Below are 23083 nucleotides of genomic sequence, written 5' to 3' on the forward strand. Positions count from 1 at the left end.
AATGGTTTCTTCGTCTGAAACTTGAGAAAGCGGGGATGCGAGTATAAAGCAGACGGCGAACTTCGGGCGATTCAAGACATAGTAAGCCCAAGTGACACGCCCGTCAAAATACCAAGAGAGCTTCTAGTAACACCCACATATCCTAATAGGAAATTGGCTTGCCTAATCCCGCTCTGATCGACGTTTGACACGGCACAAAATTGAGAATCCCGCTTTTGTTTGGTTGGAATGATGTTGAAGCGGGGTCTCGAGTGGCGGAGAAAACTCGGAAGGGAGAACGTGGGTGCAGCTAACAAGCTCAGGAACCACCGCCACCTCGGTCCCGGCATGGTTCGGGTACAAGAATGGGTCAGCCAACTGCAGACATGGCAATGGCAAAATGAGGAAGCGATTACGAGGTGGATGATACGATAGCTTGAGACTTTGGCGACAATGAGAACGGGGGTTACTTCTCGAGTGCGTTGATCGGCTCCGAGATAGGCGAGGTTGGGATAGGAATAGAGGACGGAGAAGTCACAGCTGCTAGCGGCACCGGTGCTTCTTCCACGGGCGGTGGTGATGGACCCCCTGGAGTTGGATAGGGAGCGGGATACATTATGCCAGGCGGTGGTGGTGGCCCATTGAAGGGAGCATAGCGGCCATACTGTGCCTGTAACTTGGCTGCCTCTCGTCGAGCAAGGATCCGTAGTGTCCGCTGTTCCGGTATGGGATAAATCGCCGCCCACGCCGCCTGGCTGCCGCCCCAGTGCCGCCGCCCCTCAGGTACAGCCGCCCAAGCGTGACAGGCTGCCGCCCGCGTGTCGTCGACTGCCGCCTCAAGTATTTCATCGACTGCCGCCTCAGGTCTTGAGTGCTCCACCACACTGCCGCCCAAAGCAAGGTACGCCGCCCATCCATACTACTTAAGGTAACAGCTTTATTGACTACTTTTTCGACTTGTTTTGCCCACGATGACGCTTCCCCTTGACTTTGCGTCGCTTCAACACCCTCCTCACCAATTCCTCTGGTGCTTCAAGGTCCTCTGACACGGGCGATGGGGTGCGAACACGCTTCAAGCTGCTTGCATGCAACTCTGAGTCTGGTCGCTCGGCGGCAACTTCAGGGCTCTGCTCGATGTTTTGCTCGGCGGAAACAGGAACTTCGCGGGTGATATTGACGGTTAGTGGGATTGGAGGAGCAGGATAGCTATCGGATTGAAGTCGACGGGTGTAGATCCTTGGCTGATATCCGTTGGGACCCACGAAGTGTGTACGCAAGCTATTATCAATATTATCAGCAAAGCGTTCGGCATCCCAATACCTTTTGTGTGAAAGTTCATGTGGTGTGAGCGAGCGAAGCATGGCCATAGCCGCCTCGGCATAGTCAGGTGGCTCAAACAAAACTGGAGGTAGGCCGTAGGCTGGCTGCTGAATATCGAGGAATGTGTCGCCGTTGAGATTGTAGGGCTCATTGAGCTCATATTGAACAACAAGTGTTCTGAGCAGGGCGTTTCCAATGCTATGAACTCGCACCAACACCTCTCCCACCTCTAAATCAGGTTGGTCTTCGGAAAGCGCTTGTTCGAGGGCATTGAGCGGCTCCTCCAGAAGTGGGTCAAGGTTGTCATATCCATCGGCAACCAAGTTTGCATGTCTGAGCCAGCGAGCGACAGTGCCGTTCCAGTCGCGATACGACAGAATGACAGGGTGCTCAGATGTATCGTATGTTGCCAGAATAGCGGTTATTGGTGTGATAGCAGCGGAGAAAACAACTTGAAGATGAGGCGCGGCTGAGCTCTGAGGGTAGAATTGGGGAATCCGAATCACACAAAGCTGTTAATAAACGTCAGCCTTAGCAATAAATCACGATAATATTACCTGTCGCGGCTCCAACCTGGCTCGAGCGTTCATCATCAGGGTGCACTGCGCCTCCGAATAGTAAGCCGGCAGCGGTGACGAATCCATGTCCAGTGGCCATTGGATACATTGAAGCCAATGAAAGGAGAATTTACGACGCGATGCATTTGCCAGCATCACTCGAGCTGGATACCATGTGGTAGTCTCCGAATTCCACTCAAGCACAGGAATGCGAGGGTCAGGAAGCATAACGACTTCTCTCGGATAAAAACTACAACATTAAGATCAGCTCTCGGATTGCCAGCGTTGTAAGACTTCAATGCACTCACAGTTTCTCGGGACGCGGGGCGCATTTGCGGCACTTGAAGGAGACATCGGGATCTCCCCAGTCTGTGTACGCGTCAAAACCAAGATATTGGGAAAGGCATGCTTCGTGAGTCCAGAAGCCACAGTCCTCGCACTGGACCGCTGGCTCACTATCGCCGTCTGTCATCGTGCCGCAACCATAACAATTCAATGGACACGGTGTTTCGGGCCCTGTTTCCGTCGAAACATTTGGATCCAAGCCTTCTGCAGCGGGCGGTGTGTCGAGGGTGTCAAGCAGTAATTTTGTAACAGACTCGTCGTGACTTGAATTCGATGGAGTGAGGTCGGACAGCTCCCGAGAGTGGCTTGCTCGTTGCTCGAACAGACTTGTCTGGCGCCATATCATCGGAGTCGGAAGGTTCAATGAGATCTTGAGTACTTTCTGGTTGTGCTCTCTTCCGCCAGACCTTCGGCTGACGCCTTGCTGGTAACTTCTTTGGTGAGTCATTTGCAGAACCAACCTGATACTCAGCTGTATCTCGCCGATGGGCAGTGGTGGTCCATTGCTCCCGCAAGTCCTCATCAACAAGGGACCACGTTGGATGGTTGGCAGCCCAGGGGAAACGCGGATGAGGTGATTCAGCAGTGTTGAAGGTAATGCCATGTGGAGCTTGGCGGCGCCGCTCGTTCTCGAAGGTACGCTGTGCTTGCTCGGCCCCGACCAGAACATACACCAGACCAACAAGGTAATAGCCTTCGGGAGTCTCCTTGAGTGATTGAGTGTCGCCGGTTAGCCAACCGCTGATAGTTTTCGCTTTCGGGCGGTGGACAGCATGCCCACTTAGCTTCATCCCATCGTAGTCAAAAATAAGACCATTTGGCGTGCGATACCGGCAAATAAAATGATCGCCATCGGAGAAGGCAAGTCCTATGATATCGTACCGGACGCCTACCATCGGTGCCTTGAATTTTTTCGCCTCAAGTGGGAATAGTTCGGGCGGTATCTTCCAAGACTTGCCTGCTTCGTGGTTGAACTCAATGATCAAAACCATTGGAAGCGAAAGAATGTAGTCGTGAAGGAATGCCGTAGACGAGTCGCAAAAGCGATCCGAGTCACGCTGGCGCCAGCAGGCCACGCTTTCAGTATAGTTTGTGTTGATTTGACACTCAAACCACAGTTGAATGTCACCTTTGAGTGCAGCATGATACCCAGAATTGACAACAAAATTGTGGCGCCAGCGGGGATGGGTTATCTCGAAGTGTTCCTCGGGCCAGAGATCGGAGCCTAAGCAATGCCGAAAGACCGACGCGTAGGCACAATAATATGAGAGTGCTTCGTAGTCAGCGCTCTTGTGCGTTTTGCGTCCCCTCAGAGTCTCTGAGTGCAGTCGCATAAGGGCTTCATTGAGCCATCCCTACGAAACTCATAAGCTATCAGCAGCCTTGAGAGGCGATTTCTTACAAAGAGTGCGTCACGCTTGCCAACACCAACAGCAAGTTTCTGGTTGATGAGCTCTGTTCGGAAGTTGTTTCGCTCCCGAGTGATATTGCGGCAGTCATTGGCATCGAACTCAATGGCTGTCGTGTTTTCGGACACGTAGAATTGGAGCAGTTTGTGTAGTCTTCCCAGAACGCTGTCTTGAGGGAGGTCGGCAAATAAAACGGTCATATGTGTTGCATGATATGACAGTGCAGTGGACAATAGCTGAAGGGAGGTATCGAGCCAGCAGGAGTTGCTGCTCCACATTGCACCACGCTGATACAGCTCGCGAGACGGAATTGATTTGGGGGCTGACGACGGTAGCGGTGGCGGCTTTTCGCAGACTCGAGCGGCGCTGGGTTACGAGATTCCAGACGTTTGTTTGCGCGTTGAAGCTCGTACCATTTGTTTGGAGGATTAGCGTCCGATTTTTTAGGCGCTTTTTGACCCCGTGGCTTCAAAGGACCTTTGCTCCGGCCAAAGCGGAGCTTTTTCGAGACCCAAATTCGCTCCTTACCATAACGCAAACGATAGCCCGCTACGAAAATTTGAGCGAGAGAAGTGTCTTATGATAAGACAAACCTAGACCGGCCTTGTATTGCCGTTCGAACGTTTTTACGATGGCAATTAAGCCTGGAATTCCTTTGTTGAGCGATAAATGACGGCCGACCATTCGATATATCCGGTGATGCATTGCCTCCTCCGCATTTGTGGTCTCCGGCAGTGATTTCCAGAGCTCTGGATGCATACTGCGCGCACACTCGAACAACATCACTGCGTGGGCAGGCCGCATCCACCATTCCACCCAAGCTTTGGCATGCGGAAAGTCGCGTTTGAGCTCTGCGACGGTAATGTTCAGGCTGTCCATGGTGTCAGCCTTGAGTAAGCTATATGTCAGCTTCTTGAATTCCGATTTTCTGTCCGGTGCTACCACCCCTGACACCTTCGATAGGCGCTCGACTTGGGTTGCAAAATGTTGCTTACACCCTTTGAGAAGGCTGGTGGCAGCTTGGAGGAGTTGTGCCGGAGTGCGACCGTCTGCGGCGTGAAGAGTGCGAAGGTCCATAAAGGCCTCTTTGAAGCCTTTCGATTGCGCTTCACAGTGATCAACAACCTAGAATACGAATTGTCAGCGTCAGTGGATAGAATTTTCCAACTGTACATTGGCAACCATTGAATCAGTGAATGGTCGATTGCTCTGGATGGCGCTGCGAAGTATACCACGCATCAACTTGAGAAAATGGATTCGATAATGCTCCGCCGTTGCACCATTGGAGTAAGTCATGAGAATGGGCACCCAGCACTTCATAAACTTGGGCTCATAGGTCGAGCTTATGAATAGAAGGTCCTTGCCATTAGACCAATAATCATGGCAAGCGTCAGAGACGATGCCATTGAGGGCCTCGTGTTTGATCTGGTCCTTGATGCTCATTTTGCGCTGCCATTCGGACTGGAACATGATCATATGGATCCGTTGGTTCCAATGAACTTCGATGGTCCAATCGGGATACTTTGCACGAAGGCCATCAAGAAACTCCTCGAATCGTTGATCTTTCATTCGATTGGCGGCGACAAGGGTTTTGCGACGTTCATATTTCAGACGGTCAAGATTGTTGAGGACAGAGCTGAACTTCGGCAACTGATGGTCCAGGACCATTGATTGACGGTAGACCCGTCAGAAGCATTGCAGGTCCGATTGTAGGGTGTTCTGTGACGACTTTGGCCAGCTTGCGAGAGGCTTTCGGCTCCATATGCTTTTCGGGTGGCTTGATATGGTGATGGAAACCCTTTTGCTCGAAGATTGTGCCGCCAGAATATATGGTGTACTCACAGCTCGCATCACATTGGACTTCTTGCACTGCGCTCCCCACAGGCACGGCAACCTTCATTCTTCTGCCTAGCGCGGTCTTTGCGCTTTGTGAGTGGACGAATAACTATTCCGCACTTTGTGTTGGTGCAGAGGTAGATTCCGATGCAGGAGCGCACTCTCCGATGACCATCGGCAGCATTAGGGGCATCCATGCTTCGGTGACGGTCAGTGTTGTGTGTCCCCTTGGTCTCTGAGGCCCAGTGAATGGCGAACTTATTCTTTTCGAAGAAGCCATGTGATGCGCGACGTCTCCAAAAGCCAGTCGGCCAATGGTCCCAGTCATCGTCAGAGCCAAGTGACGAAAGAGACTCGATGTCGGTATCTCTAGTTGTTTTGACTGGGGCAGCCTGAGAGTCTTGGTGGCGCTTGGTTTTCGTTTTGGAAGTGCTGGCTGTAGTACACTTTTCCGAGTTGGTTTAGGTGGTACATTGATGCTAGTCGGGCCGGTCGCTGCCACTGGTACTTGCACCTGGGCCACCGGTTGTACTAGTTTTTGGGGAAGCCACATGATGTGCTACAGTACTATGTTAGTGGTCTGCCTCAGAGGATGGTCTGAAACATACCAGTAGTGCTTGGAGCATGCAAGGAATAGTAACCTGGTCCATCATGCTGCGGAACAAAGATGGCTTCATCAGGCAAGTCATCAGCATAGACTGGTGATTTATGAACTGAGGCCTTTCAGGTAGAAGCTTGGGTACATACCAACTGGGAGACTACTATAGTTGGACAACATATTGTTGGTGTCCTCTAGCTCAGGAGTTGGGCTCTTGAGATGGTGCTTAAACCAGTGTTTCACTTTGCGCTATTTTTGTTTTTGTAAATCTAGTAAGCAGCCATAGACACATATATAAGGACCACTCACAGCAAGTTCCATAGCAGCTGCAGTGTAAGAAACAAGGAGGGTAAGACAATACCCCTAATAGTGGAAATTTCATCATGCTTAGATGATGATGATGAATAATAGATCATATTATTTCTAGATTCAATTCATAGCAAGTTTTGACTTCCTTGTCACTGTTTCTGTTATGTATTCTATTCTATTTCGTTTAATTTGGCCGGATCTGAGGATTTGATAGGTATGCTATTTTTGCTGCTGGATATATTATTAAGGATACTCAGATGTCTAAATGGAATTATAGATCCATTTAGCCTTCAAATGTGAAAAAATATTGAATCTGACAGCCTTCTACAGAAGGGAAATCAACCAAGCAGCAATATAGTATTCTGTAAATTTCTTCCTCTGCATGAGCTTCTAAGTCTAATGACTGGTCCCAGTGTGTTCTATGGGCATTTATAAGTACTTCATACAGCCAAAATATATACCCCCAAGCAATGCCTGGCCCTCAGCAACTGTTGTCTCTGTGTTGTGACACTGATGTGTTGTGACACTGATGTGTTGTGACACTGATGTCACATTTATCACACATTGACTGGAATTTACTCACTATGCATGAACTTCTAAGTGTGATGGCAGGTCTGAGATAACCCTACATGAACCTCTCAATATGTTGCCCAGCCATCACAAGTGCCCCCAATGAGTGCCTGCCTCACAAACCCACTGTCTCTATTTTGATACTGAAGTCACACAGTGTCACAACTGCCGCCCAACAGTGCACGGCAATTGCCATAAGTGACTGTCTGCAGCAACTGGCAGTTCAGCTGCTCTCTCCTCTAGTACTAGCCTGAGTACACTCATGAGGTCTGATATACTGACATTAGCATAGCCACCAATGTCAGTTCACACGATTTTTGATTGCACCTGTCAAAGCTTTCACAAGGTATAGTGAAGCAACCACTGGATAGATAAGCTTTGTCAGGAACGGGGCCGGCCCGGGCCCACGTGACGGTCTCCTGCCAGTCTGACAAGTGTGGGAAAGATGGTTCAACCCCCATAGCTGGGTGGTCGGCAACCAGGCAGCGTAGATGGTGCCACTGCTGCAATAGAGAGCGGGGTAGGGACAACTCGGGGCGACTCGAGACGCCCCGCTGTCACGTTGTGTGACAGCGGTGTCACAGGATACGAGTAGTCGTCTAGAGTTTCCTACCCCTGCTGAAGGGAACGAGTCCATAGCCAAAGAGTGCTGCCTAGTAGAGTTGGTGCCCAAGACATAGGGCAAGGCATAGGCTGGGCCAGTTGAACAAGCCGTTCGGGCGGGGCGTGACGTAACGCGGTCACGCCCGACGGTTCGGGGGGTCGAGGGGAGTCGCCCCGCAACAGGGGCTGCGGGCCCGAGACCCCTGGAGCGCTTGAGAAGGGTTGCCAGTCCAAGGGGCGACATATCTCCTTTCCTGGAGCAACGAGTCGCTGTGGCTCCTAGACACCGCGTGACGGCGCGGTGTGACGCGTGACATGCGGGCCCGATCGGGCCCGCACCCTCCCATCGCCCCGTACCAGGGGAACCCAGAGCTTGAGGCCAGAGAGCAGGAAGAAGTGGCTAGGACAAGGGTGAACATAAGAGACAAGAGCCTGAGCTGTCCAGCCCAACCAAGGGCTCAGGTCAATGAGGCAAGCTAGCCTGGAGTGTTGGAAGTCGTCTAGACGCCCCTTTCCTGGGGTATGGTCGCAGCAACCCCGCTCTAGGGGACCAGGCCGGAGTAGGGTTCAAAGGAAGAGACTTCAATGCTAAACCTAAGGTACAGGAGTAATACTCTGGTCTTTATATACTGTGGGCGCTAGGGGCCGATCGGGCCCGCTGAGGGTCGATCAGAATGGAGCAGGGGATGTCTCTGGTCGTCCCTGGTCGCTCCGCTAGGAGCCCAGGGACCATTCCTCTGGAAAGGAGCCATGCCAAAGTCGACACTAAGGAGTGTTTGGCAATGCAACAGTGAGGAGCTCCCTCCTGATCCCTGTGGTTGTCTGGGGCCGATTGGGCCCGCTGTCAAGGGCGTCCGGCGGCGCATCATGATCCCTGATGGCGGGTCTTGATGGCTTGATGGCTGACTAAAGCGCGATCCGTTATTATGTCCCTTCTCTGGGATATTAGTGTTGTTGCTCAGTGCTTTGAGCTTGTGAATATATAAGGGCTTGGCTCTAAGGGTGGTGAGGGCCCGTCGGGCCGTATAGGGCCCGTTGGCCCGACCCGAACCCTGACATCACCCCCCCACTAGGCGAAACTCGTCCCGAGTTTTATCGTCCGATTTCCGTATTCAATTCCGATTTGTTGAGAAAAAAATTTCGTCATTCGCATGTAGATGCCTTCTCGTCGAAGGGCTTAGTCGATTCCTCTCTCGCGTCCAGGCCCCAGTCGCGTCCTCCCAAAGGATGATCAGACATCCTGACGCTCTCCTGGGTCTCCCCGTTTCCCGTTCCTGGCCGGGCGGAGGTGTGGTCACACCCCATCCGGTCCAGGCGCTGCGCCTAACCTCCCAGCACTCCTCCCCATCGCCTGTTTCCCCAGGCGCGCCTTTGCGAGGGATGATCGGACATCCAGACGCTTCTGAGTCTCCCCATTTCTCCCGTTCCTAGCCGCAGAGGGACGATCGGACATCCCTTGCGGGCCAGGCGCTACTCCTAACCTCCTAGCACTCCTCCCCTACGCCTTGTGCCGAGTTGGGCTCGGCGACGGCTCGACGGCGTCGTTCTCGGTCACGTGCTTCCCACGTGTGCGTTCCTCCTACTGGGGCGCATGTTCCCTGTCGTCACGTGCTGCGTGCTACGGGCCCGCGATGGCCCGACACCAGCGCCGGAGCGGACGGGCCGGGTCTTATCCGTGACATCGCCCCCTCCCTTGGAACGACTCATCTCGAGTCGGCGTGGCTTGGTCGCCCCGGTTTCTCGGGTGTTTGGTTGTTCACATTTTCCGAACACTGGCTTCCAATTACATGCTGAGCATTGGCTGCGCGTTTTTAGACCTTTCGTAGCTTCTCCTGTTTGCGTAGTTTCAGCCCGGTCCGGTCCAGTGCGTCCGCGCATATGCAATGTTCAATCTCGTTGCCAGTCGAAGCCCAGAGGCGATGGGGTCGCTATGACGACACCTAGCCATCCCTCTGTCCAGCCTCCAATTTTGGGGTGTTATTGTCCCGGTTTTTTGCTGCCAGTGTGCAGCCACCCGGTCCAGGGGTCATCGTTGTTTTTTCGTATATGCAGATTTGGCCCGTCAGTTCGTCGGGGCCCGTCAGGCCGATTCGGGCCGATGTGGGCCGAATCGGGCCGATTCAGGTCATCGATCCCATCATCTTAGTCGTATGAGGGTTTGAACATCAATTCGCACGGTTTTGGGTTTGTCTGGTTGAAGGCCAGCACCTTTGAACGAAATTTCCCACGGTTGGGAAAGGGGTGACGTTTGGGCGCACGGGACGGGTCTCTTGCTAGTGAAAAGAGCCTGGGTCTGCTTCTTCCCCCAGCGCTCCCAGAGTGGTTTTCCACTCTCCTTGGCTGCTATAGAGGTGGGGACGGACTCAACGTTTCCCGTGCCTCAAGCGCCGTTCACCGGAGTGGACGCCCCATGGCAGACAGAAGTTGCGGCCCAGAAGTCGACATCTGGGGGAGCCGATATTCCTTACCTCGGCGCCAGGGTACGAGAATTCAAAGAAGAAGAGGGTATAGGGAAAGAATTTTCCGAGTAGGGCGAAAGAAACAAAGGTTTGTGTTCGGACCAACGGGTTATCGGGCCCGTAGATTGACAGGCCAGACTTCGAGTCGGGCCGCACAAGGTCTCCTAAGAACGCACACCAAGAACAAAACAGACGGATTGTCGGGCCCCGAGTATGGCGAGCGGGGTAGATTTGAACCGAAAGGGCCCGTTAATTCGGTCCCTTGTCGTTGTCGGTGATCGAAGGTTCGAATCGGGTCGTTTCGTCTTGTCGTTAGGCGCAGAAGGTATGGAAGAACTCCTTAACCGGAGTGGACAAGTGGAGCAGGTTTTGACCTGTTCCCAGGGGTTTTAACGAAGGGGCGGACTCCTCAACCCATAGGACGAATGGAGCAAGACTTGTTGGCTCCCAGGAGTTTCAAGACAAAAGGGATGACTCCTCAACCCATTGGACGAAGTGCCGACACATAGAGTGGTCGTTCAGCCACAGAAAGGATGCTCCAAGAACTTGAGCTTTCCAGAGAGCGCCCCACACTTGAAAGAAGGACAGTAAAGGAGGTTTAGCATTCTGTCAGGAACGGGGCCGGCCCGGGCCCACGTGACGGTCTCCTACCAGTCTGACAAGTGTGGGAAAGATGGTTCAACCCCCATAGCTGGGTGGTCGGCAACCAGGCAGCGTAGAGATGGTGCCACTGCTGCAATAGAGAGCGGGGTAGGGACAACTCGGGGCGACTCGAGACGCCCCGCTGTCACGTTGTGTGACAGCGGTGTCACAGGATACGAGTAGTCGTCTAGAGTTTCCTACCCCTGCTGAAGGGAACGAGTCCATAGCCAAAGAGTGCTGCCTAGTAGAGTTGGTGCCCAAGACATAGGGCAAGGCATAGGCTGGGCCAGTTGAACAAGCCGTTCGGGGGGGCGTGACGTAACGCGGTCACGCCCGACGGTTCGGGGGTCGAGGGGGAGTCGCCCGCAACAGGGGCTGCGGGCCCGAGACCCCTGGAGCGCTTGAGAAGGGTTGCCAGTCCAAGGGGCGACATATCTCCTTTCCTGGAGCAACGAGTCGCTGTGGCTCCTAGACACCGCGTGACGGCGCGGTGTGACGCGTGACATGCGGGCCCGATCGGGCCCGCACCCTCCCATCGCCCGTACCAGGGGAACCCAGAGCTTGAGGCCAGAGAGCAGGAAGAAGTGGCTAGGACAAGGGTGAACATAAGAGACAAGAGCCTGAGCTGTCCAGCCCAACCAAGGGCTCAGGTCAATGAGGCAAGCTAGCCTGGAGTGTTGGAAGTCGTCTAGACGCCCCTTTCCTGGGGTATGGTCGCAGCAACCCCGCTCTAGGGGACCAGGCCGGAGTAGGGTTCAAAGGAAGAGACTTCAATGCTAAACCTAAGGTACAGGAGTAATACTCTGGTCTTTATATACTGTGGGCGCTAGGGGCCGATCGGGCCCGCTGAGGGTCGATCAGAATGGAGCAGGGGATGTCTCTGGTCGTCCCTGGTCGCTCCGCTAGGAGCCCAGGGACCATTCCTCTGGAAAGGAGCCATGCCAAAGTCGACACTAAGGAGTGTTTGGCAATGCAACAGTGAGGAGCTCCCTCCTGATCCCTGTGGTTGTCTGGGGCCGATTGGGCCCGCTGTCAAGGGCGTCCGGCGGCGCATCATGATCCCTGATGGCGGGTCATGATGGCTTGATGGCTGACTAAAGCGCGATCCGTTATTATGTCCCTTCTCTGGGATATTAGTGTTGTTGCTCAGTGCTTTGAGCTTGTGAATATATGAGGGCTTGGCTCTAAGGGTGGTGAGGGCCCGTCGGGCCGTATAGGGCCCGTTGGCCCGACCCGAACCCTGACAAGCTTAATATTACAGGAGGATATGGTCCAACAGTATGAGAGTTGTCTCACCAAGATACAAGGGGGGTGGACAAGAAACCATTGAGATATTCACAACATAGTTTCAAAAACATTTCTAGGGCCATTCTAGCTAAGGGTCTAGTCTCTACCTTAGGAAATGGAGGAAGGTAGAAGGGCTTAATAGGTTCTTTCATTTTGTACTTGCCTGATCAAATTGGACCTAGAAACAAGCAATAAAAGACAAAACATTGCTGGGCCAATTAAATCTAAATATATTACTATTAGCATTACACAACGGCTCATAAATTTGTTATTGAGTATGGAACTGGTTACAAATATGTAAGGCCTGTCAGCTTGCCAAATTCACAGTGCACATTTGGCTGTGACTGCAGTCCAAATAATGAAACTCTTGCTGATATGTATATAAATATCCCAAATTGCTAACAATCATCCATCGTTATCTGCCAAAGGGTCATCTTCCATCTCTTGCTCCGACCCACTGTACAAATCTTAGACGTTATTAGTTTTTGTTATCACAACAATAGAAATCCTACCTGTTTCCATCACTTCTGCCTTATGACCTCTACGACGACGGGTATCGCTCTTGGATTTCAAGTCTACATGTTGCTGATCAATGCTACTATGGGTGTATGAAAAGTAAATGACATACCAGTTGGCGACTCAGCAAGATCTCTTGCCTTGTCACGAAATGCATCAGGTGGGTGCGAGGCTGCCCAGGGTGGCTGACTGGTAGTTGATTCATTGTGAGTACCCAGGAGGATTGGTTGTCTCCGAACAAAACGCTGAATGCCATATGTATCATGAGAGCCAACCCAAGTGAATGGGTGAATGTTGGATGAGTGTGAAGACCACCATTTTCCCAGAAAGCTCCCCAGCAAAGAAAGTCACCGTCCATTCAACGTCACAAGCGCGCCGAATAAGCATTGCACCGCAGAGACAGGATTGTTGAAGCTGCTTAGTTGTACCGTCACTTGACGTTCCAGCAGGTGGGATTGTCACTGAACATGAGGAACATATAACGGCACCAGCACAACGAAAGCGGTGACTGGGTCCCCTTTGCAGAGTTGTCGCCTCCTGGGAACCACTTCGGCCAGGAAGTCGTGTACTGGCCCAGTGTACTGAAAGTTGAAATGTGTCTTCGACCTGTTGCCGGGTAAAATGCTGCTGAAACAGACCATCTGGGAAACCGTCCCAACTTGCAAGAGTGCCAGAGGGATACAGGACAGACACTGCTGGGAGAGGAGCACTGAAGGGGATGGGTGCACTGCCGGGATGGTCAACGCCCACGGGGCCTTCATTGCTCAGGCTAACTTGGCGCAAGGCCAGCTTTTGGACATGTCCTTCCAGAGAGAGTCAATATCATGGTCGTGCACTTGATTTTTTTGCATACCATCAGCACCCCTGACTTCATGGAGGCGAAATAGAGTTCCCCTTCGCCGATTATAATGGGGAAGATGCACCATAATCAAGAGGTAGACCAGAATAAGCCCATAGACAGTGTTCAGTTTGTTGTCGACCAGCCAGGAGTACCAGAAGAAAGTCAGTTGTGTTGTCATCCAAGCACGCTGTGTCCAGAGAAGCACAAGAATCAGAGCGACGTTGAGCGTCACTTGGATCGTCGTTGACATGACAGGAGAAGCGAAGTCTCAGAGCTGATGCTTACTCATACTGCCGCCCGCCGCCCACTGCCGCCGCCGACTACCGCCCTGCTGCCGCCCGACTACCGCCCTGCTGCCGCCCAACTACCGCCTCACTGCCGCCGACTACCGCCCACTGCCGCGTCACTTGGATCGTCGTTGACATGACAGGAGAAGCGAAGTCTCAGAGCTGATGCTTACTCATACTGCCGCCCGCCGCCCACTGCCGCCGCCGACTACCGCCCTGCTGCCGCCCGACTACCGCCCTGCTGCCGCCCAACTACCGCCTCACTGCCGCCGACTACCGCCCACTGCCACCGACCGCTAAAGTGTGGCAGCCTGCTCCTCCACCACTGTGAGCTCATTGTCACCCCGCTGCTCATATTGTGCTGCAAGTCATATACTAGTATATCATTCAGAATCAACATACTTACTTCCCATTGACTGCCTCAGTACCGTATGTCCTGCACCTCACCATGACATGATTAATGACTTCAAGTTGTCCACTACGACCTACTTGACCGCCATTGGGCAGCTGCCGCCCAGAAGTTTTGGATTGCCACTCCCTTCTAGAGAAGTGCCGCCCACAGTGTGTGACTTGCCGCCCAAGCTTTGTGACGCCACCACTCTGCCGCCCCGAAGTTTCAAGATACCAACAGATATGTTCCAGCCAAATTTTTGGAGCCTTAGGTGCCGCCCGCGTGACGCCCAGATGCCGCCCATCAATTTTAGTCCTTTTGCTGATCTACTGACAACAAATACACGCGACTCCTTCCGTGGTACACTAGGTGCGTGAATTCACTTCTACATTAAGTCAGCGTATGACTCCTTCGAAGATATGTTGATATTCACAAGACAACGACAAGATAACTCGTTGCAAGCCCGGCGGTCAGACCTGGTGTGCCGCCCGACCGCCGCCCCACTGCCGCCCAACCACTGGGCGGCGATTTATCTCTGCCGCGCTGTTCCCTCTCCCGTTCCTTCTCTGCGCGTTCTACACGCTGACGTGAGACCCATCCTTTCATTTCGGCAGCGGCAGCGATAGGTCGTTCACGATTGGAAAGGAGGTAGCCTTGCAACTCCGCTGGTGAGAATTCTTCGTCGTTCATCGAGTCAGAAAATTGCACAGCAAGGGACGCGAGTTGGGCGTCGCTGATTAAGGTTGAGGCCGACCTAGACAAGGAGGGTGGGCTTGAGTCCGCGTTTGAGGTCTCGGTCGATTGCTCCATCTGTTTGATACCCAACGCTGAACCTTCAGAGTTTTCGACATCGGTAGATGGTGCTTGAGTGCCGATTTCGTCATCGAATGTCATGCCTTGGCTTGTTGTGGTGTCAGTCTCAGCACCTTTGAATAGTCGTTCAAACAATCTCCGAGCTTGAACGCGTGTGGCAAGTGTGTACCGCACGCGGCGATCAATTCTGCCGGGGCGCATCAACGCCGGATCAAGGCGATCCATATAGTTTGTTGTTGCAAAACAAAGTTTTCCCTCTTCACTCCCTATACCATCGAGGATGTTTAACAGGCCGGAAAGAGTCACCCCCGAGCGCGACCGTAACATGGGCTGGGGGTGCAAGTCATTTTCTTCATCATCTTCTCTTGAAGGCAGAATGCTGTCAATATCCTCCAACAGTAGAATGCTTCGCTTGGGTATCTATGGAGTGGTCAAGCCTATGACATCTAATGGCAGTCAAACGAACGGTGGTGATGGCTCGTTGGAGAACGCCGTCATCGATACTGCAAAGAAATCAACCAAGGAAGACGAGGCGGTTGCACTACGTACAAACCAGATGAGAGCGTAAAAGAATGAATCTCGAGGTTAAGAGCGCTGGCCTGTACTGATAAGTAGGACACCTAGCGAGGAACGGAGGACTAACTACGGCGTGAATCGTCGAGCCTAACTCCGGTCAACTATGAAGAGATCGCATCTGAAGCAACGCACTTTTCCCGGTGCCGGGTGGGCCATAAAGCAAGTAGCCTCGTCGGTGAGGTATGCCCGCGCGGTGGTACCAGTCTTCCGAGCTGAAGAATTTCTTTGCGTCTTGGATGAGATCACTAAGCATCCCGTCTTAAAAGTGCATCCGAGTCAGACGCGAGTAATAAATTGTTGCTGAACCCAATTACCAGGTAGAATAATGGACTCGATCGGGCGATGGGGTTTCCTCTTGACGTTCCACAGGAAAGTACCTCCAAAACTCGGCTGCGCTGCATGAGTGTAGAAACGATATAGCGCTGCGGAGAGCTCACAGAATCAGCCAGGAAAATCGTGACGTATGGTTTAATCTGGTCATGAATTTTTTAAAAAAAAACTCCAGGCGCCAAGAATACGCGTACCTTGCGCTGATACATCTGAAAGGCCTCCTCCACAAGTTCAGAAAGCACCGAGATGTCACGCGTAAAAACCCTTTCCGAAAGTCAGCATAGATGCACGGTCATGGTAATGAGCTCGATACGTTAGAAATATAGCAGTACTGTGCTGCGATTGACCATTCGCCCCTTGAATTGTTGCACGAACACGCTGAACTTCCACCCAGTAGCTTCTCCACCGAAACAGCTGGGGGCTTTCGTAGGTTGGGACGTAGTCCGCAGACCCTAGACATGGTCAGATGATAAGTAGACATAAGCCCCGTTTACTACCTTGTATTTCGGGATCAGTACTGACAGAGACCCCGTAAACAAGTTTCGATGTTTTGCTGGTCACTTTGAACTCGCGTGAGGACCGCCAAACATTATTTTCTGTCTGCAGGACTATAAGTCTGGCCATGGAAATGAACGAGATTACTCACAAGCCAGCTAGTAAGCCACTCAAATGCTGGGTCTCCTTGAATGATTTCTGCACTTGTTGAATGGCCTTGAGAGCCGCGATCAGACGCGTTACGACTGTGTAACACGACTCACGAAGCTTGACCCTCTGATAGAACCATACCAAACTCTGCCGAATGGTCTCGACAATGGCGCCTGCCGCTATATATTTGAGGCTGTCGTAAACATAAGCATAGAGCCAAGATCTCTGAATGCTCAGTGGCAGGTCCACGAGCTGTATCGACCCCGGAATGCCTTTGATGCTGTCCCAGAGCCGAGAGGACCGGTTTTTGCCGGAATTCGCCATGGTAAGATCGAACGTGTGCCTGTTAGCAGACATGGTGGGGAAGAAAGAGCAGTCGGTGGCACTGGGTGCAAAAGGAATTGACGTCTCATCGCCACACACACATGAGTCGCGCAAACGTGACTTGCAGGCGTCTGATTGAATCAGTTCAACACATTATTTTAGTCTAGTCTATCGTACGGCTGGAGGAGGAGGAGGATTCCGCAGATCTTCCAGACTCCAGACGGGTAAAGTTCCAATAGAATATTCATCATGGTCGCCCGCCATGAATCGATGCATGGCCGCCCACCCAATCATCACAGCATTATCTAAACAACATGAGCCAAAAAAAGAAAACCAAGCTATGAAGCAAGGCCTGACCTGTGCAGAGAGAAGGGTCAGGAAAGTCTAGTGCTACTGACCAAGGGGCAAGTTGGTCTTTCAGACTAGCACAGAAATGAATGCAGTGAAACATACAGCTGCCCAACTCACCGTTTCCTCAAAAGTAGATTGCTCGCGACCCCACCACTGACAATGACGTTTTGTACGTGGCAGTCGTGATTTTGACACCACTTGAAAGCCAGAATCAGTTTACTTGTCAGTTGTTGGAATGCTGATTCTTGGAAGGCGCGTGCAACAGCCCTTTTAGGAGTGTTTTGGAGTCCCCCCGCCTTGTGTATAGTTCGCTCAACCCATGAGTGGATTCCCGTAAAGGAAAAGGCGAGTTGACCCGGCATAATTATCGGCGGCGGGGTTTCGAGAACCTCCTCATCCGGTACCGGTTCAGCGCAAAATCTTTCCAAGCCAGGACCGGGCCCCAACTCTGTCCACGGAATTTGCAGAAGGGTTACCACACGATCGATTGCAGAACCTATGGCACGGTCGGCACTGGTGGCCAAGATTTTCCAGTCCCAGACCGTGGTGGCCAGGACAATCATTGTGTGACCACCAGAAACCAAAAGGCAAAGGAATGGAAATTCTGGAGGCGAGGACGAAGTGAGCTGAGCTGTAAGAGCATGAGCTTGCTGGGTGTCTGTTACAAAAGCTTGTATAGTGCTCTGAGTTGGGGAGTACGAACCATATGGTGAACTCCAACCAAAGGTTTTGCGGTCGCAGCAGCCAGTGTTTTTGCAGCATTGGCAGCCACAGTCAAACAACCAGTGATGCCTGCCCAAAGATTAGCAACACATCGTATGGTACGAGTACACGAACCAGGTCCTCTTGTGAAGGCAACGCCGTTGATGTCGTTCATGGTCAGGTTAGCATCGTCCAGTGCTTTGCGCACCACCATTGGCTTGACTTGAAGTGAGCGGGTAGCGGACCAAAGAATAATATGACGCGCCATGTTACGCTGGTGAGCATGGAGTGCATGAAGAGGATGGATGCCGTTGTTTATTTCGTGGAGAGAATTCTGTCTTGCTATCACATTCGACCAGATGTTGCGGTGGTTGTCGACAATGGCAGCACATGTGTCGTCAGCGCTAGACTCGAGGGCTATAACCTTGAAGGTTTGGCGGTCAGATGACAAGTTCCGCTTGAGAAGTCTTGATTCTGGGACAACGACGCGAGAAAGGGCGATCGAGTGTCTGGTCAAGCAATTCATCAACATCTTCACCAAACAGTGATCCCAAACCAAATGCAGCATGGCTCTTCCTTCGTCCCTTCTCTTCGTACCTCCAGCGAGTCAGTGAGGCCTCGAGTCGTAGATCCAGAACGGGCCGCAACTCCCGACCATTGGCGTCGAGCCTTTATTACCGACAAACTCACTTCCGCCACTCCAAGTATGGCCACTACTTCCACTAGCAAGGTTCATACTTCTCCTTCCAAGGTACTCAGCCCCTTGCAACTCGTAGCTAACCATTCATTTTCTTATAGGCATCATATGGCCGGACATACGACTCAAAACTTGGTCCGCATCCCTATAAAATCGCGAGTGTTTTCAAGTGCTTAATACCAGCTAGTGTCAAGAGAGATGCATCGACTTGCAGGCTTAGCGCCAAATTTGTCCCAAGCCCCTTCAGTCTCTTCTCTGAATCTCCCTGCCCCGGGAACGATGGGTCAAGTCAGTCTCGCATCGACTTCCAATGACCCGTGCGTGTTTCTGCTTTCCTGTGTTCTTTTCCAAACAAGTATTCAGATGGATTTCTGTCAACATCCATGTTCTCCCGTTGTTCAACGGCGAGCATCTGAAAGTGCCAATGTCCGTTGTTTCCTTGTCCCTCAATGCTCTTGCTTGATTAGTGTGTCTAGAGAAGAATTGAATACCTTGGTTAAGCGACACATATCATCTGTGGTGTCTTCTTCGCCCTCCAAAGCTATCGCCACACTGGAACACGACGCGGCAGAACTTATAGCATCGGGAATGGTGAACCTAAGCTCCAAACTCGACACGGACGATGAATCCTTGATCGCGCATATTGTGGAAATTTGGGAGTTCTTTCTTCAAGTGCTGACCTACGTCGAGGGGGTGCGAATATTCATTTCCTCCCTTCGTCTGTAATTGATTGGTATTGGTCAGGTTCTCCTCCCATTGCGAACTGATCCCCTTCTTTCGACACTACATCGTAGTAAGCCTCACCGTCCGTCTTCGCCACGGCAAACCAGCAAAGGCAATCTGTCCTCTATTCTCAACGGCGTGCAACCATCTTCCATCGACGTCCGTACGATTGCTTTGCGGTCTTTCCGGGACAAAGTCATCATTCCTTACACTCCTCAACTCCGGGCTTCCATCTTGAATCGACAAGAGAAAGAGACAGCCCCCATATCTGTCTTGCAACCGGGACTCCAACAATTGTAACTATATGTCAGTTGCAATCAATCTTTGGTTACTCAGATCATCGCAGACTTCTCATACTCTCCTCCCAATGCCGAAGACCACCACCGGTTTCACTCACATCGGCACCGCCACAGCCTACCTCTGTCGAAGCTGCAATTACTGATTTGCTCCGGTTGGTGCGATCCCCCCGACCACAATTCGACGCCAAAGCCACTTCAACTCCCATCAGTCCCTCACGCGCCCCAAGCTTCCTTTCTGGAGGATTACCACGTGATCGGCGAGGACGAGTAGCCAAGAAACAGCTTAGTGGACTCAAAATTCCTGAGGATGGAGAAGATGACGTGTTTGGGGATGAAACTCCGAGAGTTGGGCAAGGCCTTGCAGACAGAGAGCGAGAGAGGGTATTTTTGGAGGCTCTCAAGTAAGTATTTGTCTGATTTTGCGAGAGCTAATCTAATCTTCGACTGCAGAAGTCCCGATTTAGAACCCAACACAGCTGCTGGCGGCTGGGGTCTAGGGAATGCGGATTCTGCCAAAATCGAGGAAGAGGAGCCACCTTTAGATTGGGACGAGGCGCAAGCCGTCGTAGAACGGATGGTTGGCATCCAGCCTGAAATGCGGAGAAGATAGCGAGAGGTGTATTTTTATTTGTATTCATTGTAAATTTATTCATCAGACCAAACGCCAATACCCACCAGCCCTCCCCAGCCGCCATTTGCGGCCTTGCCAATGAGAGAGAATATCACGTCGCTGCCAGATGAAGGCGTTGAGAAACAGTGGAGCTCTTTCAACTCAGAAAGCTTGTGGGTGAAAGCATCAAGCTCTGGGGTGGAATTCTGAACTCTGACGGTCGTTGGTATATTGCTTGGTGTGGCCAGGGCAACTGGGGAGATCTGATTCTAATTCAGACGTGGTTCAGTCAAGTCCATTAAACACGAACCGAATCACTCTGTAAGCCGAGGGAGTTTAACACGGACTGCTCGTGTCCTTTACCAAACGACCCTGGGCCCAGCCAAACCGCCACATCGGAGAACTCGTCACTCTCACTTCCATGTCCAGCAAGAATGCTCGAACAAAGAAGTGAATCGGCAGCGCGTTGGGCAGCGATAGCCAGGGAGTCGAAATACTGTAGCTGGTCCTTTGGATCCTGTTTCGATGCTAAAAGGACGTGATTCAAAAGTTTTGCGCTAGTTTGCAAACGGCGAATGGTTGCTGGAGCAGACATAGTTGTGATGTCACCGTGACCGCGTCAATGCAATGCTCAAACCTCCGCCACCATCTCTAGTCACCGAGAAGCCGTCGATAGCAGACCTCAGTCGTTCTTCTTCTGTTATTTCAAGCAGCACAGACGAGTCTGAGCCTGAACAACTTATCCCTCCTCGGCCACGGCCAGTTCGAACTTTCTCAGCTCCACGCTCTCGTAGCCCTGGCTCGCCAACTGTTCGCGCCACTTCCAAACCACCACCTTCATATCTATCCCGTGAACTTGGATACTCAGACGGCGCATCACAGCCGTCCCGACCACCAGGAAAACCCTCGCTACATGATTTCCAATTCGGTATCACCCTCGGTGAGGGTTCATATTCGACGGTTAGTCCCCCAATCTCCTCACAAATTATCCTCAATCTACTCAACAGGTGAAACTGGCAAAATCCAAGATCGATGGAAAGCAATACGCCGTCAAGGTCATCACGAAAAGCCATCTTATACGTGCACACAAAGTTGAAACTGCAGCTGCAGAGCGAAGAGCGCTGATTCGACTGAACGGACATCCCGGCTTTGTCTCTCTCTATCATGCTTTCCAGGATGAATGGAGTCTCTGTGCGTCTTAGCAATAGGCGCTCGATCATTCCCTGAGGTCCCCAGACTTTGTCATCGATTTTGCCGCCAATGGGGAAATGCAATCATTAATATCACGGCTCGGCTCTCTCTCGACTAACTGCGTGCGATACTACTCCGCGCAGATAACCGATGCCCTCGAGTTCATGCATTCCAAGGGTGTTCTCCACAGGTGAGTCTCCCGATCATATCTCTACCCTACTCAAGATCCGGCCAGAGACCTCAAGCCCGAGAATATCCTCCTTGATGACGCTTTCCGGATAAAGATAGCTGATTTTGGAACTGGGAAAGTCTTGGAGGAGGGTGGTAAGGGCCCATTTGACCGGTTGTTCTCCTTATTGAATTTTTTTTCTATGCTCAGAGGAGCGAGCGACTACATTCGTGGGTACCGCTCAGTACCAAGCTCCAGAGCTTTTGGAATCGAAGGAGACCACTAAAAGGTAGTTTTCATTCTAATGATAGTGCCCCTGCCTTAGCCCCAATTTAGCTCAGACTACTGGGCTTTTGGCTGCGTTATATACCAGATGATCGCGGGTCGTTTCGCTTTCAATGACCGTTCCGACTATTTGACATGGCAAAAAGTGAAAAGAGTGGAGTACGAGTTTCCCAGTGGCTTTGATGAACAGGCGAAGGACCTCGTACAAAAACTATTGGTAGGTCGTCAAACCCAGATGGTAACGATTATAACTTGTTTACTGTCCAGGTCCATGATCCTACGCAACGTCTGGGTGCTGGCGCTCGTGGAAGCGACAATGATCCCAGCGCACTTCGGAAGCATACTTTTTTCACTACGATTGACTGGGCTTCCCTGTGGACCAGCGTTGCTCCGACCGTTGAAGCCGGTCTCGTTAAGAAGGCACACCCATTAGCTCAAGGCCAAGATCGAAATTGGGAGGATGTTGGTGCTGCCTGGGATGAACTAGTAGGGAATGATAGCGATGGTATCGAATGGTCTTCCGACGCAGAAGGGCCCCATCGCTTCAATGGCCGAAACCCTTATGGCTCAGATATAGGACCAAAGGACGAGGTCAAACTGGCCGCGTTCCCATCAGTGCAGGTCACGGAGCCTTCTCCAAATGACGCTACGCCAGATGACTCCTCAAGCTCCTCACACGAGAGCTTGGGGAGACTGGAAAAATCAATAGACCGTCTTCAGTTACGTTCTGGACGCAATTCACCCGACGGTCCCATCCATTCGACGCAATTAGAGCACGAACGCGGGAGGGATAGAGCTCCTACGCCTCTGCGAAATACTGAATCAGAGCTTAATTTGTTCGTCCCACTTTTTTTTTTCCTATTCTACGTTCAGCTGACAGCGTTTCCAGTGCGGCCATCCTCAAGCTGCCGGAAGACGAAGAAATCCTGTTTGACTCGCCTGTCCTTTCACGCCAGCGCATTCTCCCTATTGCGGGTCCTCCTGTGAAATCGAAGCGACGCCATCTTGTCCTGACCCGTCGTCGACTATTTTGCCTCAAACAAGACCTGTCAATAAAATCCGAATTGGTCATTCAGTCTGCAGTTCGAGGCAAAGACAAGGCCAAAGACAATCGTACGGTTTTAACTGGTGCACAACCAAGAGGGGACCGTGAATTCGCTTTGACAACTGTAGGTACTCTTCCAGTGGTCAACCTGAGCACGCTAACCTTCCCACAGCTGCCTTCAAAGTCCTTTATATATGCTGTGGTATACCCGTTCTCTGCCTCGGCTTGGATAGAGAAAATTAACGCTCTGGCACTCGATACCACTGATTCTCGGACGTAAGTTTCGTGGGTCTATATAAATTGTCGCATTGCTGTTTATTGGGTTTTGAGGATCACTTTTTTTTGTTGGTGCATTACAATTGGATCTCTGTTGT

General features: G+C 51.8%; 6 protein-coding genes across 6 annotated transcripts; 2 read left to right on the forward strand and 4 right to left on the reverse strand.

The window, feature by feature from the left end:
• Positions 1-445: 445 nt before the first annotated feature.
• MIND_00047900 (uncharacterized protein) lies at positions 446-5278 on the reverse strand (the record flags this gene model as incomplete). Its single annotated transcript, XM_037357446.1, has 11 exons — positions 446-898; positions 996-1257; positions 1300-1811; positions 1857-2106; positions 2165-2625; positions 2663-3556; positions 3604-3976; positions 4024-4159; positions 4204-4557; positions 4606-4735; positions 4784-5278. The coding sequence occupies 11 exons, from the start codon at positions 5276-5278 to the stop codon at positions 446-448; spliced, it is 4320 nt and encodes a 1439-aa protein (XP_037225356.1).
• Positions 5279-14258: 8980 nt separating this feature from the next.
• On the reverse strand, positions 14259-16670 carry MIND_00048000 (uncharacterized protein; the record flags this gene model as incomplete). The annotated part of the gene is made up of 13 exons (XM_037357447.1): positions 14259-14334; positions 14383-15182; positions 15229-15265; positions 15312-15361; positions 15406-15425; positions 15471-15596; positions 15653-15728; positions 15776-15811; positions 15863-15932; positions 15982-16120; positions 16166-16268; positions 16315-16379; positions 16427-16670. The coding sequence occupies 13 exons, from the start codon at positions 16668-16670 to the stop codon at positions 14259-14261; spliced, it is 1842 nt and encodes a 613-aa protein (XP_037225357.1).
• A 135-nt stretch (positions 16671-16805) lies between these two features.
• MIND_00048100 (Dye-decolorizing peroxidase) lies at positions 16806-18222 on the reverse strand (the record flags this gene model as incomplete). The annotated part of the gene is made up of 5 exons (XM_037357448.1): positions 16806-16942; positions 16995-17059; positions 17106-17638; positions 17692-17780; positions 17826-18222. The coding sequence occupies 5 exons, from the start codon at positions 18220-18222 to the stop codon at positions 16806-16808; spliced, it is 1221 nt and encodes a 406-aa protein (XP_037225358.1).
• Positions 18223-18249: 27 nt separating this feature from the next.
• MIND_00048200 (uncharacterized protein) lies at positions 18250-20019 on the forward strand (the record flags this gene model as incomplete). The annotated part of the gene is made up of 8 exons (XM_037357449.1): positions 18250-18441; positions 18489-18522; positions 18575-18704; positions 18751-18813; positions 18864-19080; positions 19132-19406; positions 19457-19810; positions 19860-20019. 8 exons carry the CDS (start codon positions 18250-18252, stop codon positions 20017-20019), a joined length of 1425 nt encoding a protein of 474 aa, XP_037225359.1.
• Positions 20020-20054: 35 nt separating this feature from the next.
• On the reverse strand, positions 20055-20620 carry MIND_00048300 (uncharacterized protein; the record flags this gene model as incomplete). Its single annotated transcript, XM_037357450.1, has 2 exons — positions 20330-20620; positions 20055-20282 (listed from the first exon to the last, which is right to left on the reverse strand). Exons 1-2 carry the CDS (start codon positions 20612-20614, stop codon positions 20055-20057), a joined length of 513 nt encoding a protein of 170 aa, XP_037225360.1. The 5' UTR covers positions 20615-20620.
• A 26-nt stretch (positions 20621-20646) lies between these two features.
• On the forward strand, positions 20647-22989 carry MIND_00048400 (Protein kinase domain-containing protein; the record flags this gene model as incomplete). Its single annotated transcript, XM_037357451.1, has 9 exons — positions 20647-20979; positions 21027-21210; positions 21256-21400; positions 21446-21534; positions 21590-21668; positions 21716-21881; positions 21932-22500; positions 22554-22833; positions 22882-22989. The coding sequence occupies 9 exons, from the start codon at positions 20647-20649 to the stop codon at positions 22987-22989; spliced, it is 1953 nt and encodes a 650-aa protein (XP_037225361.1).
• Between the last annotated feature and the right edge of the window lie 94 nt (positions 22990-23083).

The sequence above is a fragment of the Mycena indigotica genome (genome assembly GCF_014461135.1).
Source record: "Mycena indigotica strain 171206Taipei chromosome Unknown Mind.scaff0001, whole genome shotgun sequence".
NCBI lineage: Eukaryota > Fungi > Basidiomycota > Agaricomycetes > Agaricales > Mycenaceae > Mycena > Mycena indigotica.